The sequence below is a fragment of the Cherax quadricarinatus genome, chromosome 14 (assembly GCF_038502225.1).
Source record: "Cherax quadricarinatus isolate ZL_2023a chromosome 14, ASM3850222v1, whole genome shotgun sequence".
NCBI classification, from domain to species: domain Eukaryota; kingdom Metazoa; phylum Arthropoda; class Malacostraca; order Decapoda; family Parastacidae; genus Cherax; species Cherax quadricarinatus.
The window spans coordinates 4,828,995-4,855,000 of record NC_091305.1 but is presented as its reverse complement, the minus strand read 5'-3'; the positions used below and the strand labels follow the sequence as shown (position 1 = coordinate 4,855,000).

Genomic DNA, 26,006 nt, shown 5'->3' with positions numbered 1-26,006 from the left:
GTGGATTCCAAACTGGTGCCGCATACTCCAATATGGGCCTAATGTACACGGTGTACAGGATCCTGAACGATTCCTTATTGAGATGTCGGAATGCTGTTCTGAGGTTTGCTAGGCGCCCATATGCTGCAGCAGTTATTTGGTTGATGTGCACTTCAGGAGATGTGCCTGGTGTTATACTCACCCCAAGATCTTTTTCCTTGAGTGAGGTTTGTAGTCTCTGGCCCCATAGACTGTTCTCCGTCCGCGGTCTTCTTTGCCCTTCCCCAATTTTCATGGCTTTGCACTTGGTGGGGTTGAACTCCAGGAGCCACTTGTTGGACCATGTGTGCAGCCTGTCCAGATCCCTTTGTAGTTCTGCCTGGTCTTCGATCGAATGAATTCTTCTCATCAACTTCACGTCATCTGCAAACAGGGACACTTCGGAATCTATTCCTTCCGTCATGTCGCTCAGAAATACCAGAAACAGCACTGGTCCTAGGACTGACCCCTGTGGGACCCCGCTGGTCACAGGTGCCCACTCTGACACCTCGCCACGTACTATGACTCGCTGCTGTCTTCCTGACAAGTATTCCCTGATCCATTGTAGTGCCTTCCCTGTTATCCCTGCTTGGTCCTCCAGTTTTTGCACTAATCTCTTGTGTGGAACTGTGTCGAACGCCTTCTTGCAGTCCAAGAAAATGTAATCCACCCATCCCTCTCTCTCTTGTCTTACTGCTGTCACCATGTCATAGAACTCCAGTAGGTTTGTGACACAGGATTTCCCGTCCCTGAAACCATGTTGGCTGCTGTTGATAAGATCATTCCTTTCTAGGTGTTCCACCACTCTTCTCCTGATAATCTTCTGCATGACTTTGCATACTATACATGTCAGCGACACTGGTCTGTAGTTTAGTGCTTCATGTCTGTCTCCTTTTTTAAAGATTGGGACTACATTTGCTGTCTTCCATGCCTCAAGCAATCTCCCTGTTTCGATAGATGTACTGAATATTGTTGTTAGGGGTACACATAGCGCCTCTGCTCCCTCAGGACCCATGGAGAGATGTTATCCGGCCCCATTGCCTTTGAGGTATCTAGCTCACTTGGAAGCCTCTTCACTTCTTCCTCGGTTGTGTACTGTGTCCAGCACTTGGTGGTGTGCCCCACCTCTCCGTCTTTCTGGAGCCCCTTCTGTCTCCTCTGTGAACACTTCTTTGAATCTCTTGTTGAGTTCCTCACATACGTATTTCACGGTCATTTCTTGTTGTCTCTCCTCCTTCCTTTCTTAACCTGATTACCTGGTCCTTGACTGTTGTTTTCCTCCTGATGTGGCTGTATAACAGTTTCGGGTCAGATTTGGCTTTCGCTGCTATGTCGTTTTCATATTGTCTTTGGGCCTCCCTTCTTATCTGTGCATATTCATTTCTGGCTCTACGACTGCTCTCCTCATTCTCCTGGGTCCTTTGCCTTCTATATTTCTTCCATTCCCTAGCACACTTGGATTTTGCCTCCCTATGTGTGTGTGTGTGTGTGTGTGTGTGTGTGTGTGTGTGTGTGTGTGTGTGTGTGTGTGTGTGTGTGTGTGTGTGTGTGTGTATGTGTGTATATGTGTGTATATGTGTGTATATGTGTGTATGTATGTATGTATGTATATGTGTGTGTGTGTGTGTGTGTGTGTGTCACACATATTAGGCAATATATATATATATATATATATATATATATATATATATATATATATATATATATATATATATATATATATATATATATATATATGTATATATGTATATATATGTATATATATATATATATATATATATATATATATATATATATATATATATATATATATATATATATATATATATGTATATATATATATATATATCTCTATATATATATATATATAGATATGTATATATATATATATATATATATATATATATATATATATATATGTCGTGCCGAATATATAAAACTGGTCAGTTAGCAAGAACTCATTTTAAAATTAAGTCCTTTCTAAAATTTTCTCTTATACGTTTAAAGATATAGTTTTTTCATTAATGTTAATGTAAAAAATTTTAATTTTGCTCCAAAAGAATCTTAGAAAACTCACCTAACCTTATTATAACAAGAACAATTTACTTTAGCCTAACCCAACTAAATATATTTTAGATTTGTTTACAATAATTTAATACTAAACAAACACAGTGAAATATATTTTTTTCGTTAGGTTCAGAATGATTTTGGCGAAATTATTGCACACACAAATTTTCACTTGTCCTATATGGCAAGATGCGCGTTGCTATTTAAGCCAAGATCGCAAGTTCTGCCTATTCGGCACGACATATATATGTCGTGCCGAATAGGCAGAACTTTTTTTTTTTTTATTCGCCCGTATTATCCCGGCCCGGGTCTTTTCCAAGTAGTGGTGACCCGGCCTTGGCTCCCTATCTGGGGAGTGTCTCGAGACTTAAGTCTCCCATGGGAGGAGATACAAGTACCTCCTCATCTTTGGGACCAAGTGTCCCCAGGCCTAGCCACATTCCCCGCCCTCACGGGGCTCGTAGGGAGAAGCTAGTCCTCTGGTCTGCCATCTACCCCGCCTCAAAGGGGCTCGTGGGGATGGCAGTCTTATTGTCATGTAGGGGGGTAATGATTAGGGGAATATGGGGGTAAGAGGAGGGAGTTAGTAGGTAGGGGACAGGCGAGGCAGTAGGAGGGATGAGGGCAGAGGTAGGTAGGTAATGTGAGGTCACTGGTGACTACACCTTCACCTCTCATTACTCTACCCGCCACACTACACTACTCACCCTCTCACTACTTTAACTAAACATAAATAATGGAAATAAGAATAAATAACGGGGACAGCGAATATTACTATTCTACTCAAACACAGTTTATTATTAAGTCCTTGTACAATAATATATTTGGGAACAGGAGTACATCATTGGGGTTTAGATAAATGGGGTGGTACACATAAGCAGTGAGACAGGGAACACAATCAACTTGACGAAAATGAATATAACTTACAATATAGCACAGAGGACAGTTCACTACAGGAACTAAGCCCGAGGTCCCAAGACCTACACAGCACGAGTACTGCTCCAAGCCAGTACTCTGCCCAATGTCTCCAACAGTCTCCTCCAGAGACTTTAGCAGCCTTCTCCCGAGCCCTGCACCCCAGCAGCAGCTCCGCTCGAAGTCTCTGCTCAGGAGCTCTGCACCGCAGCAGCAGCTCCGCTCGAATCTCCCTACTCAGCTCTTCCTTGGGCTTTTATGGTGGTCCAAGCACCCTCCACAACCACGTGTACGACCTGACGCCTAGGTCTGACGCCGTCAAGAACAAAAGACCTCAGACGTGGGCGTGGCTACAGACGTTTGCCAAAGCAAGGTGTGACCATATAATTGGTTAAATTAGGTCTCTCCAGAGACCTCACAAGCCCAGCTGAACTACATCACATTATGAGCTGCAGATGGTAGCAAGCTCAGGCTCAACAGGCAGAACTTGCCATCTTGGCTTAAATAGCAACGCTCATCTTGCCATATAAGACAAGCGAAAATTTGTGTATGCAATAATTTCGCCAAAATCATTCTGAACCTAACGAAAAAAATACATTTCACTGTGTTTGTTTATTATTAAATTATTGTAAACGTATTTAAAATATATTTAGTAGGGTTAGGCTAAAATAAATTTGGCTTGTTATAATAAGGTTAGGTAAGTTTTCTAATATTCTTTTGGTGCAAAATTATAATTTTTTACATTAACATTAATGAAAATATATATCTTTAAACGTATAAGAGAAAGTTTTAGAAAGGACTTAATTTTAAATGAGTTCTTGCTAATTGACCAGTTTTACATATTCGGCACGACATATCTATATATATATATATATATATATATATATATATATATATATATATATATATATATATATATATATATATATATATATATATATATATATATATATATATATATATATATATATATATATATATTCTAATATTATGAAGTCTTCTGTGGGTTAAAACCGGAAACACAAAAGCTGATAATTATTATCCTAATCAGCACATGTCTTCTTGCATCACTCATATCTGTCAATTTTATTGATAATAATATGGTGGTGGTTAAGTAGATACTTATACAATATTCAGAAAGCGCCTATCTTTTATTAAACTAAAAAAAATTCAATGACGCATTACTACAAAGCTGTGCTCAAAAATTTGTTTTGGTGAGTAGTGGTTTGTCAACACTGGTTAAGCAAGAAGTTCGCTGAACTTTTGTTATATTCAGACTAAGCGCTAAACCCGTGGGGGTTTGTACAGCGTCTGAGAAATGGGAGACAATTAGGTTTGATCCATGGAAGGAGTGAATAGCCCCCAATTCCCTGGAGCAAGAGATATAAACCGGTATGAAGGCACCTCCTGGGAAGAGTGTGCCCCTCAAGGAACGTTCCTTGATGCTGGTGAGGGGCTCTTGATCTACGGAACTGGATCTGTGCTCCAGTTCCCTGAATTAATCCTGAATACCTTCCATCCCCCCCACAGGCGCTGTATAATCCTACGGGTTTAGCGCTTCCCCTTTGATTATAATAATAATAATGGGAAGAGTGTGTTGACCACGGTTATGCTGACCATAGACTATATATTTACCAGCATAAGAAAGTTATAATAAGTAATCTAATAAAGTGCTTTAATTTAATTAAAAATAAAATCACTCCTCTCGTCATGGACAATATGTAAACAACCGTTTTATAAAGTTATATGTAAGCTGTTATTATATTCATGAACGCTGTAAGCTGGTAAGGGTGATACAGCATTGCATGTGAAAGACAGTGACATTTCTAGTTTTATTCTATATCTTATGTTTACAGATAACACCTTTAATGTATTATTTCACTCATTTGTTAGTACCAAATAAAAATTAGTGCTTGTTCTTACTCGTCGCTATTTTTTCACTGTTACAGACAAAAAAGTAATATAAAATGTATCAGTATAGTAACTCTGGGATTACTGCTGGTAATTGATCCGAATCACCGTGACATCCTCATTAGTCTGACCCCTTGATCTGTGACACAACCCATCACTCACTATTGTCACTGTTAAAATGTGACTACTGTCATTGTTAAAAATTATTATAACCCGTACGGGTTATACATTTGCCTGGTAAATGGAAGATAATCAGGTTTCATCCAAAGAACAGGATGGTAGTTCCTTTGGTCAACAGTCTTTGTCAGTGCGAAGGTCTTAGATTAGTAGGTTCCTAGTTTATTTTTGTATGTTCAACAAGTGACCCACTTTTACAACATCACTCGGTAGTAGGCTAGTTCTTTTTATTAAGGATTAAAAATACATGATTTTTCTAGAAGCCACATGACAGACTTAACGAAAAAAAACACTGCCGACAACTTTACTGCTAATGTCTGTCCTATTATTTCATGGCTAACACTGATGTACTTGCTTCTGCGCCAACTTCTTATCCCGTATGTGTTGAGGTGTCAGCAGTGGTTGTGGTGATGGTGGTGACGACCGGTGGTGGTGATAATGATGGTGGTGTTGATAATGGTGGGGGTTATAATGATGGTGTTGCGGGGAAGGGGTGGTGGTGCTGACTTGTGAGAGGAGTGGTGGTGATTCTGTCGGTGTTACGATCCAGTGCCAGAATATAATTAGATCCCACCTTTGTATTTGATGCTTGGGAAGCGATTGTGAGCAGTGTGTGCTGGGAAGACGTCCACCAGGCTCCTCAATAACTGCCTTGGCATCACCCCGACCATTTTCATTTTTCTGTGGTTGTCTTCTTGGATCTGCACCATTTATTACCTCGCTGAGTTGAATCATTACTGCTTCGTTCTTTACTCTTTGATTTTCGTCTCTGAAGTATCTTCTCGCCATTTCGCCGAGGTATATATTAAGAAGAACTGACACGGAAGTCATTTGCTTGGTCACTAACATATTAAAGGTTATTTTGAAAGGTCGTTGTCATGCATTCTTTGCCAGGCATAATTTGTAGGCTCGGTGAATTACGTTTTACATGTGTGTGTGTGTGTGTGTGTGTGTGACGCATATTTTCAGCAGTAAGCAAAAATCTTAGCCCGAAAAAGCGTCAGGAAAATCAGTTGCTGTCACCCTCTCCAGAATTTATAGGTAGGCTGCTCCATATGACAAAACATTTTAATGCTTAATTTAATCGTAGAAGACTGCAGATTTGTGGAAAGTGAGCAAACATTTTCTTGCGTCATCTCCGTTTTAAATCAGTACAATATTAACAAAGTGAAGAACAAAAAGACACAATACTGTGACTGGAATACACACACCAAAAAAAGTTCACATAGAGACAGAAGCTTACGACGACGTTCCACCTCACCATTCATAAGTCACACTAACACAAGAGATAGGTATAAGGTTTGTCAGGAAACAGGACAATGTTTCCTGACGCAAGGGATAGGTAGGTATAATGTTTGTCAGGAAACAGTACATGAGTTTCCAGACGCGGGCCTCGGTTATATGATGACCTGTAACTGAAACTTTTGGTCATCTGACCCAGGACTTCCGCTGGCTTATGATTATAATCATTAAGTTAGCTGAAGTATAACATTGACACAAGAGAACAAGTAGTGGTAATGCTGGTAGTGGAAGTAGTAGTTGTGGTAATAGAAAGTAAGCTTCTTTCTACTATGTGCGGGTTTTTTGTATGTATTAACAAAACGTTTAGTGTGACTCAAATTCCCTGGCGTAACACCCAACGAGTTGGAAAGATTTTCTTCATATTGACATATTTACATAAACGATATTTTTTAATCTTACTAGAGCCATTCTGGTATATTATTTTCATTATTATTATTATTATTACTATATTGACATGTACTAAATCCACTGGGGATCAGTCAGCGCTGCTCATTCTGGTCTAATTCGGTGTTGCTTATTGAAAATATTGTTGGACAAATCGTACACTCATCCCGCTGAATATTTGAGAAGTGAAGAACCGCTCAAGTAAAGAATATAATTACAGGTAAAAAAGAGACATCTGTTTACCTGCTTTTTAATTTTGTCCAAGTGGTTTTTCCACTTTTCATGGTTCACTGTATATTATACCTGATCCTTTACTAATGGGTAATGAAGGTCGCCATTGTCATGTTGTACTCCTTATGTAACGCATTTACCCCTCAGCTATGTGAAATAGCATTTCATTAAACATTAATACGAATACATGTGTATCTGATTATTTCCATACAGAACATACAAATACATTTTCCAATGAAACAACAATGCAAACAAACATGCCCGCAGTTGCTACCTTAAATTTCCTCCGTAACCAGAGACAATCTTGTATTTTGCTTCATGAGATATTAAACATCATTAGAAAATTTATTGAAATTATTCAGACTGCATATAATAGTGAAATTAAAAATGGTTTGTCCCTTAGTTTAACAGTACAGCCAATGTTGCAACGTTGCACTTGACTAAAGAAAAAATATTGCAGGCAATTCAAACGTAAATAAAACCCTGATTTAATTAACAAAAAGGAAACATTTGTAAAATCAGCAAAAAGTAAAGAGGCAGTAAGTGACTGGTAGTCCGGATATAAGGCAAAATGGAGTTGGAAATCACTCAAAGAACAGTGTCACACAGGGTGACAAAAATCACCAAGACTGAGGAGTACTTCAAGTCAAGTGTAAGTATTTATTATCCTCTCTTTTTTATATACATATATATATATATATATATATATATATATATATATATATATATATATATATATATATATATATATATATATATATATTATATATATAATATATATATTATATATATATAATATAAATATATATTATATATATATATATATTATATATATAATATAAATATATATTATATATATATATATATATATATATATAATATATATATATATATATATATATATATATATATATATATATATATATTTATAAAACACTATTTTTGTGTGTGTTGCTTCCTGTGCATTATCTAAGTTCCCCCAACAGTTTTCCATTATATCTTTTTCTTTTGTATTGTTGGTAATTATGTGCTTCTTGTGTTTATTAACATTTTTCATGACTTATTACTATCAGTGTAGTTGTAAAAATATTAGACATCATGACAAATATATTAGCCTTATTAAATATTTTTAATGTAGATGTGTTTTTACTGTCTTTTACATATTTTTAATCCACATGTTTTGTTTAGATCAAGAGCAATGATTTTTTAATTTGTTTTTGAAACCTTTTATGAATTTATTATGTATTTTGATGGTGATGGTGGTGGTATGTGTCAAGAGAAATTAAAAAAAAAATTCTCTCATATTTTGTTTGATAAATTCAATTTAATCCATCCATGTATACTGTGTTTTTTAAATAAAATATAAAAAAAATTCAATTTAATGCCTTTAAATTCATTTAATTTATATTAAGTATACATATGCAGCAAGAATACATATGTAATAAAGTACACATATGCAATAATAAAACGTAGCATATACATGCAGAAAGTCTGAGGTGTTTTGATTATGTGTGTTGCTTGTAGATAGGAAGATAGTTAAATTTTAAGAATGTATCATAATTCTCTGTAGTTGTTGTGTTGGCAGGAGCGCCTCGTTACTGGGTGACAGCTCAATAATTTATTGTACGTTGTCCAGGTGGTTCCACCTCTTTAAATAAGACACACTTTGCAGTTTATAGCATTTTAGTGAGAATACGTTTCGCCCACCAGAATCTTGATCAGTTCACCAGTGAAATAACAAAGTGGACGAAACTCAATAAAATGTTATAAACTCAAGATGGCGTCTTATTTGTTTACCTGTTGGTATATTTCAACCAGTGATATATAGGTTTAACATCTTCTCAGACAAGTGTCGCACCATGTGTTGGCTCTAGGTCATTCCATTTCTCAGGCAAAAGTGCCATACCTCAAAATATTCAACAGGAATTGAGAATGGAGAGAAACAAGCTGTTCGAGTGACGGGAAGCAGGTACAACACGGATATAGTTGGAACATAATAAACACTGATGAATCACCTGAAGGTCAGGAGGCATTTCTTCAGCCTCGGAGCCATCAGGAAGTGTTGTGACCTGTACTACTAAATGGTAGAGGCAGGATTTATACACAGTTATATAAATAGGTATGAAAAAGACTCACGGAAAAGGGAGTGAACTCAGTAGCAGGACCAGAACTGAAACTCGACCAGTGCACACAAATGAGTACATATAGCTGAGAGAGAAATTTCAGGGTTCAACGGGCAGTGCAGAGCGCTGTATAGCCCTTGTGGTTCAGCGCTTCTTTTTTTATTGTAATAACGGGCAGTGCAATGAAGATAAGCCTAATCGATGAATTTTTCAAAGTTTAGTCATTTATATAAAATTTTAATATAGCTTAATTATAAACCTGTAAAAGATAAAGATGTGAAGAAATATTGTGTGAACTGAACCTCATAACGCTGTTAGAACAGAGAAAGTATGATAATGATGTACAAATTTCTGAGGCATAAAATGGGTGGAAAAGGAGAGCAGCTTTTATGTCGAGAAGAACAAGTATGAGGCAAAACCTTCTCTTTTCTTATGTTCTTATGAGTCACGAGCACGTCAGGTAACACTTACAATGTTATATATATATATATATATATATATATATATATATATATATATATATATATATATATATATATATATATATACATATATATATATATATATATATATATATATATATATATATATATATATATATATATATATATATATATATATATATATAACGAAGTTGAATGCACTGGTGGACGACACAGAGGAAGCTGAAGTAGTTCACAGTTTTATGAACAGATACGTTAAAGATTTCACATGCCAACATAGGTAACTGCATGCTGCGTTATTTCAGCTGCCCTGTGCATATAACACCCTGACATTATACATAAAAAAAATAACACAAATGTGCAAGGTATGCCAGCGGTGACACGTGCGACGGGGGGGTGAGGAGGGGGGTTGAGGAGGGGGGAGGCCACACCTTGGCTACTACCCACCCTTAAAATAACAACATTCGTCTCTAACGCACATTAGTGCGCGAGTTTCTACACGTTGTACGCATCAAACCCCTCAAGGAAGGTTCCTTGATGTTGGTGAGGGGCTCTTGATTTAGGGAATTGGATCTGTGCTCCAGTTCCCCGAATTAAGCCTGAATGCCTTCCACATCCCCCCCCCAGGCGCTGTATAATCCTCCGGGTTTAGCGCTTCCCCCTTGATTATAATAATAATAATGTACGCATCAACGTCAACACCTTTCGCCCATGAACTCGCTTACTGATTCAACCCTCCTTTAGCTAGTTTACTTTAGGTTAGGTTAAGGCACGTTAATGTCAATTAACCAAAATTTGCGTAACGTAAAAGAAAATAAATCATAGTAAACAGGTCATAACACAATACGCAAAAAAAAAAAAATCATGAAATTACAAGTGTTTTCGTGATTTCTCACATTATCAAGGAATAGTAAAGATAATAGGACAAAAGAAGACTGATGAAGCTAAAATATAGCCTCACATAGGTCCCTACTCAATGAACGTGGGAATGTAGCAGTTTAGTCACTTCAACTTCACGTAAAAAAAAAAACTAGTGACACGTCAGGCATAGTTTAAAATTCTCACAGATTCTATTCATAAATTAATCTAATTTCTACATCCCAGAACTTATTACAATTAATATTATCTTTTATGAAGCTTGATTAAATTACATTGTGCTCAACCACGGACTCACTTTCTAGGCCTTTTCAATATCAATTGGGTGGTTAAAATGTCTCACATGAATGAACACCATTAAATTCTTGTCCAGTTCTGAGGCTATATTTTTGGAAGGTAATAAGTGTGATCAAGGGAGGGAGAAAGTAGTTGCAATATTTTAGATCACGAACCCATTACCACTATGAAGGTATACTACCCTCTTGAAGACAGTGTGAGCTGAGATAAGCGACTAATCAAACAAACAGGTAGTGATGTTAGTAACACGAGTCAGTCCCTGGCAATGAAAGATCATATGAATGTTCCAGCTTCCACTTAATAACACAAAGGGGTTTATTTTTCTTCTTTTTCTTCTTCGTCTTTTTCTTCTTCTTCTTATTATTATTATTATTATTATTATTATTATTATTATTTTTTATTATTATTATTATTATTATTATTATTATTATTATTATTATTATTATTGTTGTTGTTATGTTAAAAATCGAGTACTAAGCCCTCTGGGTTTTACAACGCTGCACAAGCAAGTTTAACAATTCTTGTTATGAAATACAAATACAATAGAGACTGTGAGTGAGGAATCAAGCGTAGGTGTGAACACTTGGCTAAGCAACAGATCGTAAGGATGAACACCTCAGGGCAAAGCGATGAACCCGTGAGGGTCATACAACGCTTGGGAAATCGGAGGCAACAAGGTTTGATCAAAGGAAGGGGAGGGTAGCTCCAGTGCCTTTGAGCGTCAAGACCGCTTCACCAGCATCATGGCACGCCCTTCCCCATCCTCCCTGAAGGTCCGGTGGGCAGAAACATACACTCAGTTTGCCAGGAGATGACTAAACAACAACCATTTATAAGTGTGAAAAAAAGTCCCAGCACTTAACTGCCAAAGTTAAATATTGTGAGGAGGCAGTTGTTCGTGTGGGTTTATAAACAGGAAGGCTATTTGAGGTGGTGGGGATTCCTGCAGCTACATCATGACAGCTAAAAATAGCTACGGTTATAGTCGTACCCTTCATTGGGGAGCTATATAGTCAGTGAGGGACTCTTGATCTGAGGTGCTGGAGCTGGCTGTGTCCCTACCTTAGTTTGTCGGACTGTTAGATTTAAAGTCTATCAACTATACCAGTCACCACCAGTCAAGGATGCTTTATAATCACACACACAAAAAAAAGTGATCAAAGTAAATTTTCAGTGTATACATCCTGTCCCTCTCTTACCTTGGATCCAATACGAATACGTCCATAACAAGATGACTATTTAATTCATGGTGGAAAAGCTAAACCTGCAGAGGTCATACAATATAATTATTATAATCATGGGGAGAGCTAAACCCGTAGGATTATACAGCGCAATGGGGAGGGGGGTGGAAGGTATTCAGGCTCAATTCAGGGAACCGGAGCACAGATCCAGTTCCGTAGATCAAGAGCCCCTCACCAGCGTCAAGGAACCTCCCTTGAGGGGCAGAGGTGATACAACTCCTGGGGAAGGGAAAGTAATCAGGTTTGATTCGAGAAAAAGGGCAGCTTGAGCTCCTTGGATCAAGGGAATTTCACCAGTATCAAAGCACCTCCACTAAGTGGGACATAAGATATAAAAGTTTACTTAATTTTAGTTAAGTGGCTGATTTAACTATTGCTTTCATTAGTCACTTATTTTTTTCCTCTGATGTATCTCAGGTGTCTCGTGGGGTCTCGGTACAAACTGGCCATTATTATTATTATTATTATTATTATTATTATTATTATTATTATTATTATTATTATTATTATTACTATTATTATTATTATTGTATTCATGGGGGAAACATTAAAACCGTCAAGGTTATTCAACATAATAGGTGATCATATTTAATCCTAGGAAGTGTTAAATAAATTATAAAACATATATTTTTATGTTAACTAAAAGCGATTAAGTGCGTGATGATTTTTCGAGTCCAGATGTTAGTTCATTAAAAAAAACATACTGAATAAAGCTCAGCTAAAGAAATGCATTTGACAAGCTTAGGAAGTGTTAAATAAATTATAAAACATATATTTTTATGTTAACTAAAAACGATTAAGTGCGTGATGATTTTTCGAGTCCAGATGTTAGTTCATTAAAATAACATACTGAATAAAGCTCAGCTAAAGAAATGCATTTGACAAGCTTAGTGATGGGCTGGCAATATTGTGATGTCCAAAGTCTGCGAATTTCACTGTTATAGTAAATGGAATCAGTTTAGCCAATTTAATATCATCACAGATTTTAGGTTATCAAGGAGTGACCATTGTTCACGATGACTGGTGATCCTTTGACGTCATTCTTTCCTAGTTTATTGTCTCGGACTGCCGAGTGAAGGCTGTGCTGTGTGTGTTATGAATGAAGCCTTGTCTATTATTTATTATTATTAAAGATTCGCCGGTATTCTCCCGGCCCGGGCCTTTTCCAAGTGGTGGCCCGGCCGCCTTGTCTATAATCCCGGACGCTTCAGAGGAAGGTTTTAATGATCATCTTTAGATACACCGCGACAGTGTGCAGATTCTCTTTATCCAGCACTTCCAGCAGAACTAGTTTTTTACAGTGACAGTTTTGCCCATGATTTAATTTCCAGCAAGACTGGATCTTTTCACAAATCTTCAATGCATGTCTGACCTAGGTCCTATAGGATGCGACCCACAACAGTCGACCATCATATATGGTCTGTATTTTCACTATTGGATGAACAGTATTATTATTATAATCAAAAAGAAGCGCTAAGCCACAAGGGCTATACAGTTGGATGAACAGTAGAATAAGGAAACTTGCCAATGCGTTTCACCTTGTTTGGAGATCGTACCTGGGATACTAGGTTACATGCATAATGCTCTGACCATTGAGCTACATGTAGTAGTAATGGTGGTGGTGGTGGTGGTGGTGGTGGTGGTAATGGTTTTACATAATGCTTAATTTTATAACTATGACCATAATATTTAAAATGGTGGACCGGTAAGCCAGCGGAAGGCCTCGGTCAGATGACCAAAAGCTCCAACAACGGGTCATCATCTAAGACCCGCGTCAGGATACACTTCTCCTGTTCCCTGACGGACCTTACCTAACCTAACCTAAGCTTAATTTTCTATTCAAAATAAAGAACGGCCGGTCAAACCAACAACAAAATATCTGAGATGAAGATTTGACCAGTTGAGCATCTTGAGGGAAACACCATAAGCCTGGTCCAAGGAACTCCCTCATGGGGACTCCCGCGTCTCTACCCCATAAAAAGAGTTCTAATGTTAGCAGCGTATTTGTGGTCTTCCTGCCCGGGGTGGTGGAGAATGCCGGGTGTCCCGTCACACTCACCATCACACACTGTAAACTAATTGTGTTTGCATGCAGAGATCGTGAAACAAGAATTTGTGTCTGCTGATTTCATTATGTGTGTTTTTTTGCAAGATCTGTTTTAATTGTTTTTCATTTGACATTATTATTATAATCAAAACTAAGCGTTAAATCCACCAGGGTCATCAAGGGCTGCAGGGTAGGGTGTGTGAACTGTAATATACTTGATCTGAAACTAGCAAGGTTGGAGAGTATAACGGAGGGAGAGTTCATAAGGGCGGGGAAGAGTGCTAAAGAAGTGTAATTTTATTTTTTATTTGGCAAAATTATATACATCAGTTGTGTGAACACTGAACCCCTAGGGATTGCATAGCACCTGGGGGAAAGGGAGGCAATCAATTCCCATCCAAGAAATGGAAGGTCAGGTCCAATCCCTTGGATCAAGAGCCCATCACCAGAACCAATGCACCTCACTTGAAGGATCAAAGAATGACAATATCGTGGGTTAACCATATCTCAGTTTTTCGTATTTACCGTACATGAATTTATTGCTATTCTGTAATGTAGCTATTGATAATAATCTTTAATTATTGAACTCGTTAAAATGTTAAACTGATTATCTTTATAATACGTACTCCTGTAATGTATCTGGTAATCAAATATAGTAATATATTTTTAGTTTGCTTGTGAAAAGATATCTTACAAAACAAATTTTGTGAGAGTTATAGTGGTGGTAGGGGGTGCGGCAAGACAGTGTTTGTAGGGAAGTGCCAGCCTGGGCTGCAGCGACTGATGTTTTACCTGTTCTTATTAGTTTGTTAGAAACAAATCGTATAATGATTCTCTTGACTGTTCTGTCAGGTATCGCAAATATTCATTGTGACATTCTCTGATTAGGTGCGACCTTGCTATCACAATATCGCTTCAAACCCATTAAATATGGTAAATCCTTTAGCTTTTTTCCACTGTAGATTATCGTGTGGGTTGTCATTAAAAGACATAAGCATTACTAAGTCATTCATTCCTAGGAGTGCTTGAGAAGCGGCAGTTCTGGCTTAATTCAGATTTAATTGCAGTGGCACGAGAAAGTACTTTCTGAGTAGTAGTGTCGCCTGACAGTCTAACAGGTAGTGAATAATTGGTTGTGTAACAGTATGGTGGCAGTATTGTCACTTCTGCATCATTCTGAAGTATCTTATCTTAGGTGGGGGTAACTGAGATACAAACGAGGAATGGCTGTGCACTGTTGTCTGGTCAGGTCCCTCTTGGTACGTGGTGGTTAGTCTTGTAAAAAAAAAAGCGTTCATAAGATAAAAAAAAAATATTTACATAGTACATCACGTGGCCTAAAACAGGTCACAAGACCTAAGACAGGTACAATCTTACTGTATATCAGGGGCAGGAACAAATAACTTCAAGACAAAGATAGGATTAGCATTATGTCTTTCAAACTCACAATCAGTGACTTTTAAAACCGTCTTGCCAATGACAAATTTTACCATCTCCAGCCCATGCACGTCTCTTTGATGCGTCGTTGCCAAGGTTTACTGGTGACGTATCTTTTCAGAATAACATCTACAGCCTTCTCGAGGATGCGTCCTTCTTAACAAAAGCGTCTTGCTGAAGATTTATTGCAATTTATGTGCTCGTTTTAGCCATCCATTTATTTTTATATGTTAGAACTGATAGGCCTGTCCATTTGAAACATCAGAAGCAAATGCAAGGCGAAGATTTAATTTGAAAGCCAAGTTTAAATTTAACTTGAAAGCCATGATTAAAATCGTTTAAAAATGGATATCTAACTCTAAATTCCTTTTAGAAATCTGAAATTAAATAATGTAAAAAAAAGAAGCTGCTTTATTCCCGAAATACTTGTGTAAATTCATTCCAGAATGTTCTAGAGTATATCAGAGGACAGGTTCAAATTACTTAATTAAGATCTCAGGTGGAAAATCCTGTTGAAATCTAAACCTGAATATACTTTTGAAAGCAGGTGTGGATCCATTGGAGAAATAAGTTAAGAATTCCTTAACAAATCAAGAGTGAATGCATAATAAAAGTCAAGTAGTCTTATTTGGATCTGATTTATGTACCAGTGTGCTCTCTCCTGCTCTTACACACACGCGCGCGCACACACACACACACACACACACACACACACACACACACACACACACACACACACACACACACACACACACACACACACACACACACACACACACACACACACACACACACACACACACACACCCTGACGACACTGGAGGACAGGAGGAATAGAGGGGACATGATAGCGATATATAAAATACCGAGAAGAATTGACAGAGTGGATAGAGACACACTGCTTCAGAGATGGGACACAACAACAATGGGTCACAACTGGAAGCTGAAAACTCAGATGAGTCACAGGGATGTTAGGAAGTATTTCTTCAGTCATAGAGTTGTCAGGGAGTGGAACAATATGGAGTGATGTAGTGGAGGCAGGATCCATACATAGCTTTAAGAAGAGGTTCGATAAAGCTCATGAAGAAGGGAGAGTGGACCTAGTAGCGACCAGCGAAGAGGCGGGGCCAGGAGCTATGAATTGACCCCTGCAATAACTAGGTGAGTACACACACACACACACACACACACAAAGAGCATTTGAGAAGTGTGAAATTACAGAAGTCTCTCAAAGAGAAAGAGCTTGAGGAACCACATAAACTGTGTAACATCAGCACCATAAGCAAGGTTACTACTGTCAACTGTTCTGAGGAACTTTGACAAAGATTCATCTAGGACTCTGTATATGACATATATCAGGTCTAGCTTACAGCACGTCAACTGTTCTGAGGAACTTTGACAAAGATTCCTCTAGGACTCTGTATATGACATATATCAGGTCAAGCTTACAGCACGCAGCACCAACATCAAGTCTACACCTGGTCAAGCATGTCTGAAAATTAGCAGTGACACTAATGAGCCCATAGCACCGTCAGCAATCTGGTCAGTGTTCATAACATACAATTAGCTATGAAAACATTGAATATGTTTTATTTTAAGACAAGAAAAAACTTGAAATACTTCAGTGCTCCACCTACAGCAAATTTCAGTTCTGAAGATTCAGAATTATCAGGAGAAAGAAGTAAGAGAGTTTATTCAGATCATTTACCAGGAGGGTTAGTAACCCAGGATATCCCAGTGAGTCTTATATTTATTGGGGTCCTTTGAGCCTCTTCATTAGGATACCACCGACAAAAGCGGTTAACACCAATGTGCACAGGCGCAACAGTAGGGGAACGCACCCAATGTTTTGGTTCGAATTAGAATCGCGAGTTGAGCCGATGGTTCACCAGCCACCTAATTCTTAACTTCCACATTCTTCATTGGACACAAGATGATCGCGACTATTGCAGTAGTAATCCACAGTATTTAATTTCCTGCGCACTCCATTCGTGTGTCAGGTCGCAGGGGTCCGAAGACTGACACTTGGGTACGCTACTCGTTATCCTTGCCTGCAATATTTTTTTTTATACCTTAACTCTCTGCCTTCTGTTCCCCAGGTAATCTTGTATCCAAGTGAACACAATTATTTCTTCCTACTTTTCCTGGTTGCATCACCACCCCCCTATGTGGTACTATGTCAAATGCCTTCTTGCAGCCATAGAAGATGAAGCTTATCTTTCTCACTTGCTTTATATACATTATTGTCACAAATGTTTAAAAGATTCGCAAGACAACGTTTACCATCTCTGCCGGTCTCATGTGTTCGTTTATTTCACAGTTTTCTACTATTCTCTTGCTATCTCAGAAGAAACGCCAGACACAGTCTTGCTAGCTCGTTCTCCTCTTGTATTTTTGTTGTTTCTTTAACAAGTAGACTCATAAGTATCCGTTATTGCCTCCATCAATGTTTTTCTCCACATTTCTGGCCAGTTCCTTTTATTTCAGAGTATTGAGCTCCAGCTCAATACTTCTGACATTCATTTGACTGTAGCTCTGTAATTCCTTGGGTTCGTCATACGCACTTTTGAAATCTTGCATGTAATTAGCCTACGTTATCTGGCTTATTAGGAAGTTACACATATTCAACATCCTCATACAGTTTTCATTTGCAAGAATTTTGGTCGGAAGCCACCGTGCTACCTTCGACGGACACTTCCACGCATGAGTTTTTTACCTATATGTGATTTCTAATTGTGGTTATTGCACTTGACATTTACTTTAGTGTCCAGTGTAAGTAAGCAAGAAAACGGGCAGTTGGAGAAGGCATGCCACTCACAACCCAGGTGCCAAGCCCTCGCGCTTGGCACTCAAAAATTACCTATTATTTATATCCTGCTGCACTAAACAACTTTTTTGTGTATTTATTTTGTAATGTGTAGCCTACTGATAGTTTTTTTGTATTGTCCTACAAATAAAGTGATTATGGGTATATTTGTATATGTAAGCTTTGTAAATAAGCGCAAGGCCATCTCTGTAGGCTACGTCATACCTGTCATAAGAGCCCAGAGCCGCCGAGGATCAGGCCACTACAGTCGATGATTTCATTTATATCAAACATGTGATAAACACAGTGTAACTGCTCAGAGTTTAGGTAAAATATAATACACTTTGTATGTTTTATTCAGGCATGTTGAAATATCTAAAGATTCTAGGGAATAAAATGGCGGAACTCATTTGTTCGCGACCCACGAAATTCTTGAACCTCTACATTGAAAGGGGTATGACGAGTACCGGCGACTAAAATTACAGTATAACAGTCCACTCTGGCCCACCCAGTTAATGGTAAGAACTGGTGAGGGAGGGATCTCCGCGGCTTTGGAGTACCATCTCTATGAAATATTAGACAACTTTTCTAGTGCACTGGTCTACCGCTATTAAGCCTGGTCATTAGAGCTTCACGAACCTTCCCTGATATATTACTGCATCAAGATGGCTCAAAACAGGTTAACAGCCGTTGGTGAAGAACGTGAAGTAAGTATGGTGGGGACATTCTTTATAATAATATTATTTAGTAGTAGTATGGGGAAGCTTTAACTCAAGGGTTATACAGCATCTGGGGAATGAGAGGCTATCCGGTTCTATCCGAGGAAGCACTAGTAGGGTAGCTCTAATTTCTCGGATGAAGAGCCCTTTGCCAACATCCAGGTGTACTTTTCTTGAAGAGTTAACAGGTGAACATGCTGTCGCTTGCTGTTTAGTTGGTAAAGCTAGTATCAACAGGCTGCTGTTAATACTAGCTGCCGCAGACCCACAGTCATCACAACCTGGTTGATCCCTCATTGACCAAAAAAACCTCCTTCATTCGCATAATTAAAAAATGGGATCATTTAGTATTAGACCCACCCATTTCCCATGAAAATTGTGAAGTAGTTACAAAAATTCTTAAATAAGATGAGCAAATTAGATTATTTTTATATACCGATGATTTTAGCAAAATTTGAATAGTTGCCTATTCTAGTGTTAAATCAGAAAAAGCATATAAAAAAATTGCATAACTGGTTAACACGGAAGGGCAAACTTTTTGCGATCCAATGATGTGAATGTAGATATTTATACATAATTATGCATTATACTGTAAACTTATTAGTGTTTATTCTATACCCTGTTGTAGCAGCTAATAATGTTCATGGCATCCATTTAAACGTTCAGTGTATGCAATAATTCTGTTCTATCATTTACTGTAACCGTACAGTGCTATACTTACATCCCGACCTGCTATATATTTACACTATCATCCAAAATATAATTGTATGGAATAATTACCCATATAAACGTGCTGAATATACGCTGCAAGCATCTTCTGAAGACACTGCTTCATCTTGTGATGATGCTTGTTGGTGTCCGTGTATAAGAAACTAGACGTACTGCAAGAATTTGAGTTGAACTTCACCCATTGTGTGCCACTGTAATCTGTTGACTACCGCCCACAGAATGGGTATGTGGTGCATAATAAAGATAAACTATAACTTGCAGCTAATGAGAAAATAGTGTATACAGCTGCATACTTACACATGTATGCTGTAAGAATTTTTTTTTTCCATCTCTGCTGCCCGAAATGCCCCGGCATGTTAGTGGTTTTCTTTGTACTTAATTAACAACACTTCATAAAATGTAAATAATACAGTGTAACATTTGCAAAGAAATAAAATTTGTTTGTATGAACTTTAGCTTTGTGTATTATATAACTGATGGTATACAATACTGCCAAGTTGATGTATAAGACACATTTGTACCTCATGGATATCTTTATTGACGAAACGCTTCACCTGAACAATAGGATTCTTCAGTTGAATACAACACTGGAAGCAGTTTCTAACGTGATTAATCTGTCACCTTTGGTAGGTAGTCAGTCCCTCAAAATTAAAGAATAGGCTCACGGTCAGACCTTATAGTATACTAGAGAAGCGATATGAAACTGCTGGAGTTGAGTGAATTCACAGGTGAGGGTGACCAACTTCTAGCAGGCCACGCTCACCTGTGACGTCAACTGCAATTGCTTCGTCTCACTTTTGCTCTAATATATAAGATCTGACCACAAGTCTACGCTTTAGGATTAAGTGACTAACTTAACTCCATGATTGTATAAAAAAAACGTAACTTATACATATGTAACGATTTTTTTTAAAAAGTCATCCAGCATACATAAGAGGGATTACCAATAGACCCTTAGCTATCTTCAGGAGAGATCTGGACAGATACCTAAAGTCAGTATTGCGTGTGGCCATTGGTAACAGCCTGAATGACCAGGCCCTGATCCACCGGAATGCCTGGCCATGGACCGGGCCGCGGGGGCGTTGACCTCCGGAGCATCCTTCAGGTATACTCGAGGTATAGGCTATATTTGTATTCATGTGTGATGAACTTCAAAGCATATGTATATTGTTACCCATACTGAGAAAGAATAACAGTTCGTTCAACATTGTAAACTCATTATATTTTTTCTCAGGTTCCTAAAAGATATAGCAAGTCAGAATATTTTCAGTCAGAATGCTGCATGTACATAACTTACCTAAATTATGGTAACAATTGTACTGTGAGGGCCCCAATGGAAATAAGGCACACAGCTTGGCTTATCCTGGGTTATTAACCTTTCGGGGGTTACTAAACTATGTGTGGGGTGGGGGGTGGGTTAACACAGGCTTCTTCACTTGAATACAACACTGAAAGTTGTAAAATAGATTTTAAGGTAAACAGCCCGTAACCTCTCGGTAGGAGGTGGTCAGTCATTGAAGTATAGGCTCGCGATCAGACTTTATATATACTAGAGTCGAAGTGTGTGTTATCAGTGACAGTGATGGGAGTGTCAGCCACAAGAGAAGCGTCCTAGGTTGCTATAACAACGGTAAACTCAGCCAATCACCAGTGACGGCCACATCCGGGTGCTGGAGGTGACGATACAGCAGCACTACACCTTATCAATGTTTTCAACTCTCCAATGATACCTAATGTAAATAAAACACATCCAGAAAGCTCAGCAACACTCAGATATCTTAAACATATATTTTCAAACACGACTCAAGTCTAGGATGTTGTGTGTTAAGGCTTGATGAGGTTTTTAAAAGTGTGTTAGGTGAGTGTGAGTGTGGAGCAGACGAAGGCAAGAGCAGTGTTGTGTTGTTGTTGAATGAGTGTGTGTTGCTGGCTGCTCCTTCATCCTTACACTTCTCTCACTGATTGGGCGTGAGTACCACCACATCCTTCTCTCCACTTTCCTCAGAAAAAGACAGGTTCCTCCCTCTCTTGAACCAGTCAGATATACAGGGAAAAGATAGTTTACACCCACCTTGAGATAAATCTAGTTTTACTAGATGATCTTAAAGAGGTTATGGGCACCTTGCTTGGGTGGGCTGGGCCGCTTTTCATTTTTGGAGATATATATGTATAAACTTGCTTCTGATAGCTTTCTCCTCGTCAGTTTGGTGACCACCATAAGTAAGTAGATGGCAGATATTGTCATACATCTTTGAATACTTAGAAACAAATAATTATGCCAAAAATTTAGCAGTTCTGGGCGAGTCAGCTCTGGTGTTGTGGCTCAGGGGTAGTTGAGAATATGGCAGTACAGTGGTAGAATATATCAACAGTATAAATAAAGCACATGTGTGAGTTGTGGCATTTTATTTACTTACAAAGATTCAGCAACCAGGGACTTTTATTGTTCATCAGTGTATCACAGTATCTGTTGAAATGATCAAATCTCTGGTGGACGAAACATCTTCATAATAAAATGCCATAACCTGCACAGTGTCTTATTTACATAGTTGAGGGGTTATGTTGGCACAGAGATGATTTAGCACTTGGTATGTTGACTCAGGAATGGTCTGATGACTCAGGAATAATGAGGGTGATTTTGTTGGGATTATTAACCTTGGTGGGCTAATAACCCAGGATAACCCGATGAAGGGTAAGAGTATATACACAAATATCCCACACATAGAGAGGAGCTTACGATGTTTCGGTTTGACTTGGACCATGTACAAAGTCACACTAACAAAATGGAGAGGAGGGAGTATATATGTCAGCAGACAGGGATGGGACAAGAGAGGTAGTAGAAAAGGAAGGAGAGAAGTAGTGGTAGAGGTAGTAGTAATAGTTTAGTCAGTCAAAGACTAACTTGTTAGTGTGACTTTGTAAAAGGTCCAAGTCGGATTGAAATGTCATAAGCTCCTCTCTATGTGTGGGTTATTTGTGTATTGTTCCAGTCACGGTATTGTGCCTTTTTGTTATTTATTGGTAAAAGTATAGGACCGTTACTCGGCAGATTTTGTACAATATTAACTTTGCTTTACAATTAAGACATTTTGTTGTGCAAATGGTAAAAAATTAAACTTAACCTAATGTAACTTAATCTTATGCCACCATCATTCCTGGCACATCTTTGTTTACATTCATCCAAGCACATCCAAAATAAGTGCACTATTTTCATTAATGTTTTCCATAATAACAAATTCCACAAGCAATACTTACTCTGTGGTATCCATAAAGTGTATGCTGTATGATGTAAAATGTAAACTAAAGCCTGAGTTTTGCCGAGTAGCAATCATAATCCTTAGCCCAGTCAAGTCAGGTTATCATCAGGGACTTGTCTGTAATTTGTCCAGTTGCACACAAAATTCAACTAAAGCAACCTTTCCTCTGTTCAATAATCACATCTCCTGGCCCCTCCTGTATTACACTTCTCTGCCATTTTAAATCTATCATCACAATCAAATTAGAAATTTTACCCTATTTCTCAGCAAAAAGGTGAAGACCTAGCATCTTCCAAATTTACTGAACAAATGCCAGTAGGTTGTTTAGTTGTCTTGGAGTTTTGCCAAGAAATTATTTACAATGGCTATTGTGGAAATAAGAATCTCACCATATTGTGAAAATAATAAGTCGTGTAAGGAGATTGGGGACCAAACTGGGGGCCATTCAATTGCAGATTCATGACTTATTTGCCACACATAGCTACATAAGTATACCAATGCAACGGTAATATACAGTGATCAGAAATGTGTGTGACTTTTTTAGTGGTTGTAAAAGTATTTTTATTATTTTTTATATTAAAATTCTCAATTTACACATGCTGGTAAATACAGTACCATGTTACAAATTATCAGTATATCCCATACAATAAAGATTTACAGAGGTGATATGTTTTGGTGATTTTTGGATGCCCTAACAAATTAAATGTTTTTATTTACTGCATATTTGGGTTCCTATGTTGTGCATGTCATTGAGAGGCATTCTCTACTATGTATTTTATTTAAAATCTAAAAGTAATTTTATCCTGTAAGATGGGATTTTGTTCGAATTTTTAGCCCTGTAGGGTTAACCACCCGAGATAATCCAAAAAAGTCGGTGCGTCATCAAGGGACTGTTTGTTTCCAGTGGGGGTCCTTAAACTTGTCCCCCAGGATGTGACCCACACCAGTCGACTAACACCCAAGTACCTACTTGCTTGCTAGGTGAATGGCACAACAGGTGTAAGGAAATGCCCAATGTTTCCGCCCTTGCCGAGGATCGAACCATGGACATTCAGTGTGTGAAGCAAGAGTGTTGCCTATCAGGCCACGGTCCATACAGGTAATACAGATCTAAAGCATGTTTAAAGTCAGAAAAAATATAGATGCAATTATAAAAATCAAAAACAAATCACAAAATTTATATACAATATAGACACCAAGCTTTGATACAGATTACGTATACCTACATGTGTGTATACTGTATGTATATTATATTTCAAATATAAAAGTTACGAGTACTGTAATAGCTTTTGTGTTTGTATTTAAGGATAGAGTGAAATCAGATCACAAAAAAAATTGTATTTAACCCTTAACCCTTAAACGGTCCAAACGTATATATACGTTTTTTCAGCATTTAAAAGTATGTAAAAAAATGTACATAATTTTTTTTTTTACATTTGAAAATGTGTAAAAAAACTTTTATCTACAATTTTTTTTTTTGTTATATTTGAAAATATGTAAAAAAAAAAACATAGATCTACTTTTGGAGCACTACGGATTTGAACGTCGATCTATTTGGACTGTTTAAGGGTTAAACTGTCCAAACATAGATCTACGTCCATGTGCGGGGGGCTCCGAACATAGATCTACTTTTTTTTTACATACTTTCAAATGGGGAAAATCAAGGTCGGAGCGCTACGCACGTGAACGTAGATCTACGTTTGGACAGTTTAAGGGTTAAGGACAGAGTGAAATGCATTTTATCTTGCAAATCAGATCACAAAAAAAAAAGAAGCACTATGCTGTTGTTACCATAGGGTGAAAATGCATAGGATAATGCTTGTCTCTCAGTGGTAGTGCATTTGGCTCAGTGGTTGTGCATTGGGGAATTTGAAGTCAAATTGTTTGAACTTTGGTAAACCCTTAATTTATTGGACCTTGATTTACAGAACTTAAATTTTTTAATGGTGAAAATTGCTATACTGTAATTAAAAATAAAATAATTTTTTATTGTTTATTGAGGTATAATGTCTAATTTAATTAATAGCAAAAATCTTTTATGGCCATATATAACATATCGAGTATATTGAGAGAGAACATTAATGCAACACTTATCTATCGTGATTTTGGTTTACAGTGTAGTATCTTTAAAAATAAAAATCACATTTTTCTTATGATAGTTGAGAGCTGCATCTTTTCTTTTTCCATAGTTTGTGTAAGTGTTTTGTCAAGCATGGTGTATGGCTACAGTAAAGGCTGTTTGATTTATTGAGCACTTACCATGTTTAATATAATTTTAAATGGTATTCATTAGCTTAGCATGCATGTATCGTTGAAAATTAGATATTCATCTTAAATGTATGATAATGCAGTGTATGTATAGAAGCCTCTGTAAATGATTTGCTGAATTTCAACAATTGTTATGTAAACTGGAGTAAATGTAAGCAATTTCTCATTAGTGTAGCACAGCATAAAGTACTAAAGTATTGAAAATTCGGGAATCTCTTAACCTCTTAAGTGCTATTCTGGTTTTCCTCTTGAGCACGCACTTAAGCTCTTCATAAATTTGCATCGTCAGGCATTAGACATCAAGCAACCCTTCTAGTAGTTGTTTAACAATTGTATTGTGCTTTCCAAATGTTGTTAGTGAAGCTTATACTGGAGATAGTTTTATTCATATCTCTAACTAATATTCTTTTATCACAACTGCCATCTACCACTGAGGCAAGGTGACCTGAAAAAGAAGAAACACTTTCACCATCACTCACTCCCACTGTCTTGCCAAATGCATGCCAATGCTACAGTTCAGATGCTCTTCCAAACTGAAGTATCCCCACACCTTTAAGAGCACAGGAACTGTTCTTTCCACCATCAAGACTCAAGTCCAAGTAACTGGTTTCCCTGAATCCCTTCATAAATGTTATCTTGCAGCCACTCCATAAAAACCTCTTCCCTTGACTCCTAACACACTAAAATATGCCTGTTGCACATCCAAACCCCTTGCATTCAAAACCTCTACACGTTCCCTCCAGCTTTTCCACCACAGA

At 37.7% G+C, this 26,006-nt stretch overlaps 1 protein-coding gene across 5 annotated transcripts in view; it reads left to right on the top strand.

Annotated features, from left to right (window-relative positions):
* tmod (tropomodulin) overlaps positions 1–26,006 on the top strand; it is a 175,468-nt gene that overhangs the window by 10,800 nt on the left and 138,662 nt on the right. For 2 of the 5 annotated variants that reach the window (XR_011391981.1, XM_070084775.1), the window contains exon 2: positions 7,409–7,657. The exons of 1 other annotated variant lie outside the window; for it this stretch is intronic. Coding sequence is in view for 2 of the 4 variants with exons in the window: in XM_070084775.1 (XP_069940876.1) it covers positions 7,577–7,657 (81 nt within the window). In the remaining 2 variants the exon portion in view is untranslated. Of the gene's footprint in view, positions 1–7,408; positions 7,658–18,829; positions 18,983–21,556; positions 21,692–26,006 lie in introns of those variants that run through there. 2 more of the 5 variants (XM_070084777.1, XM_070084779.1) reach the window with 2 other exon arrangements.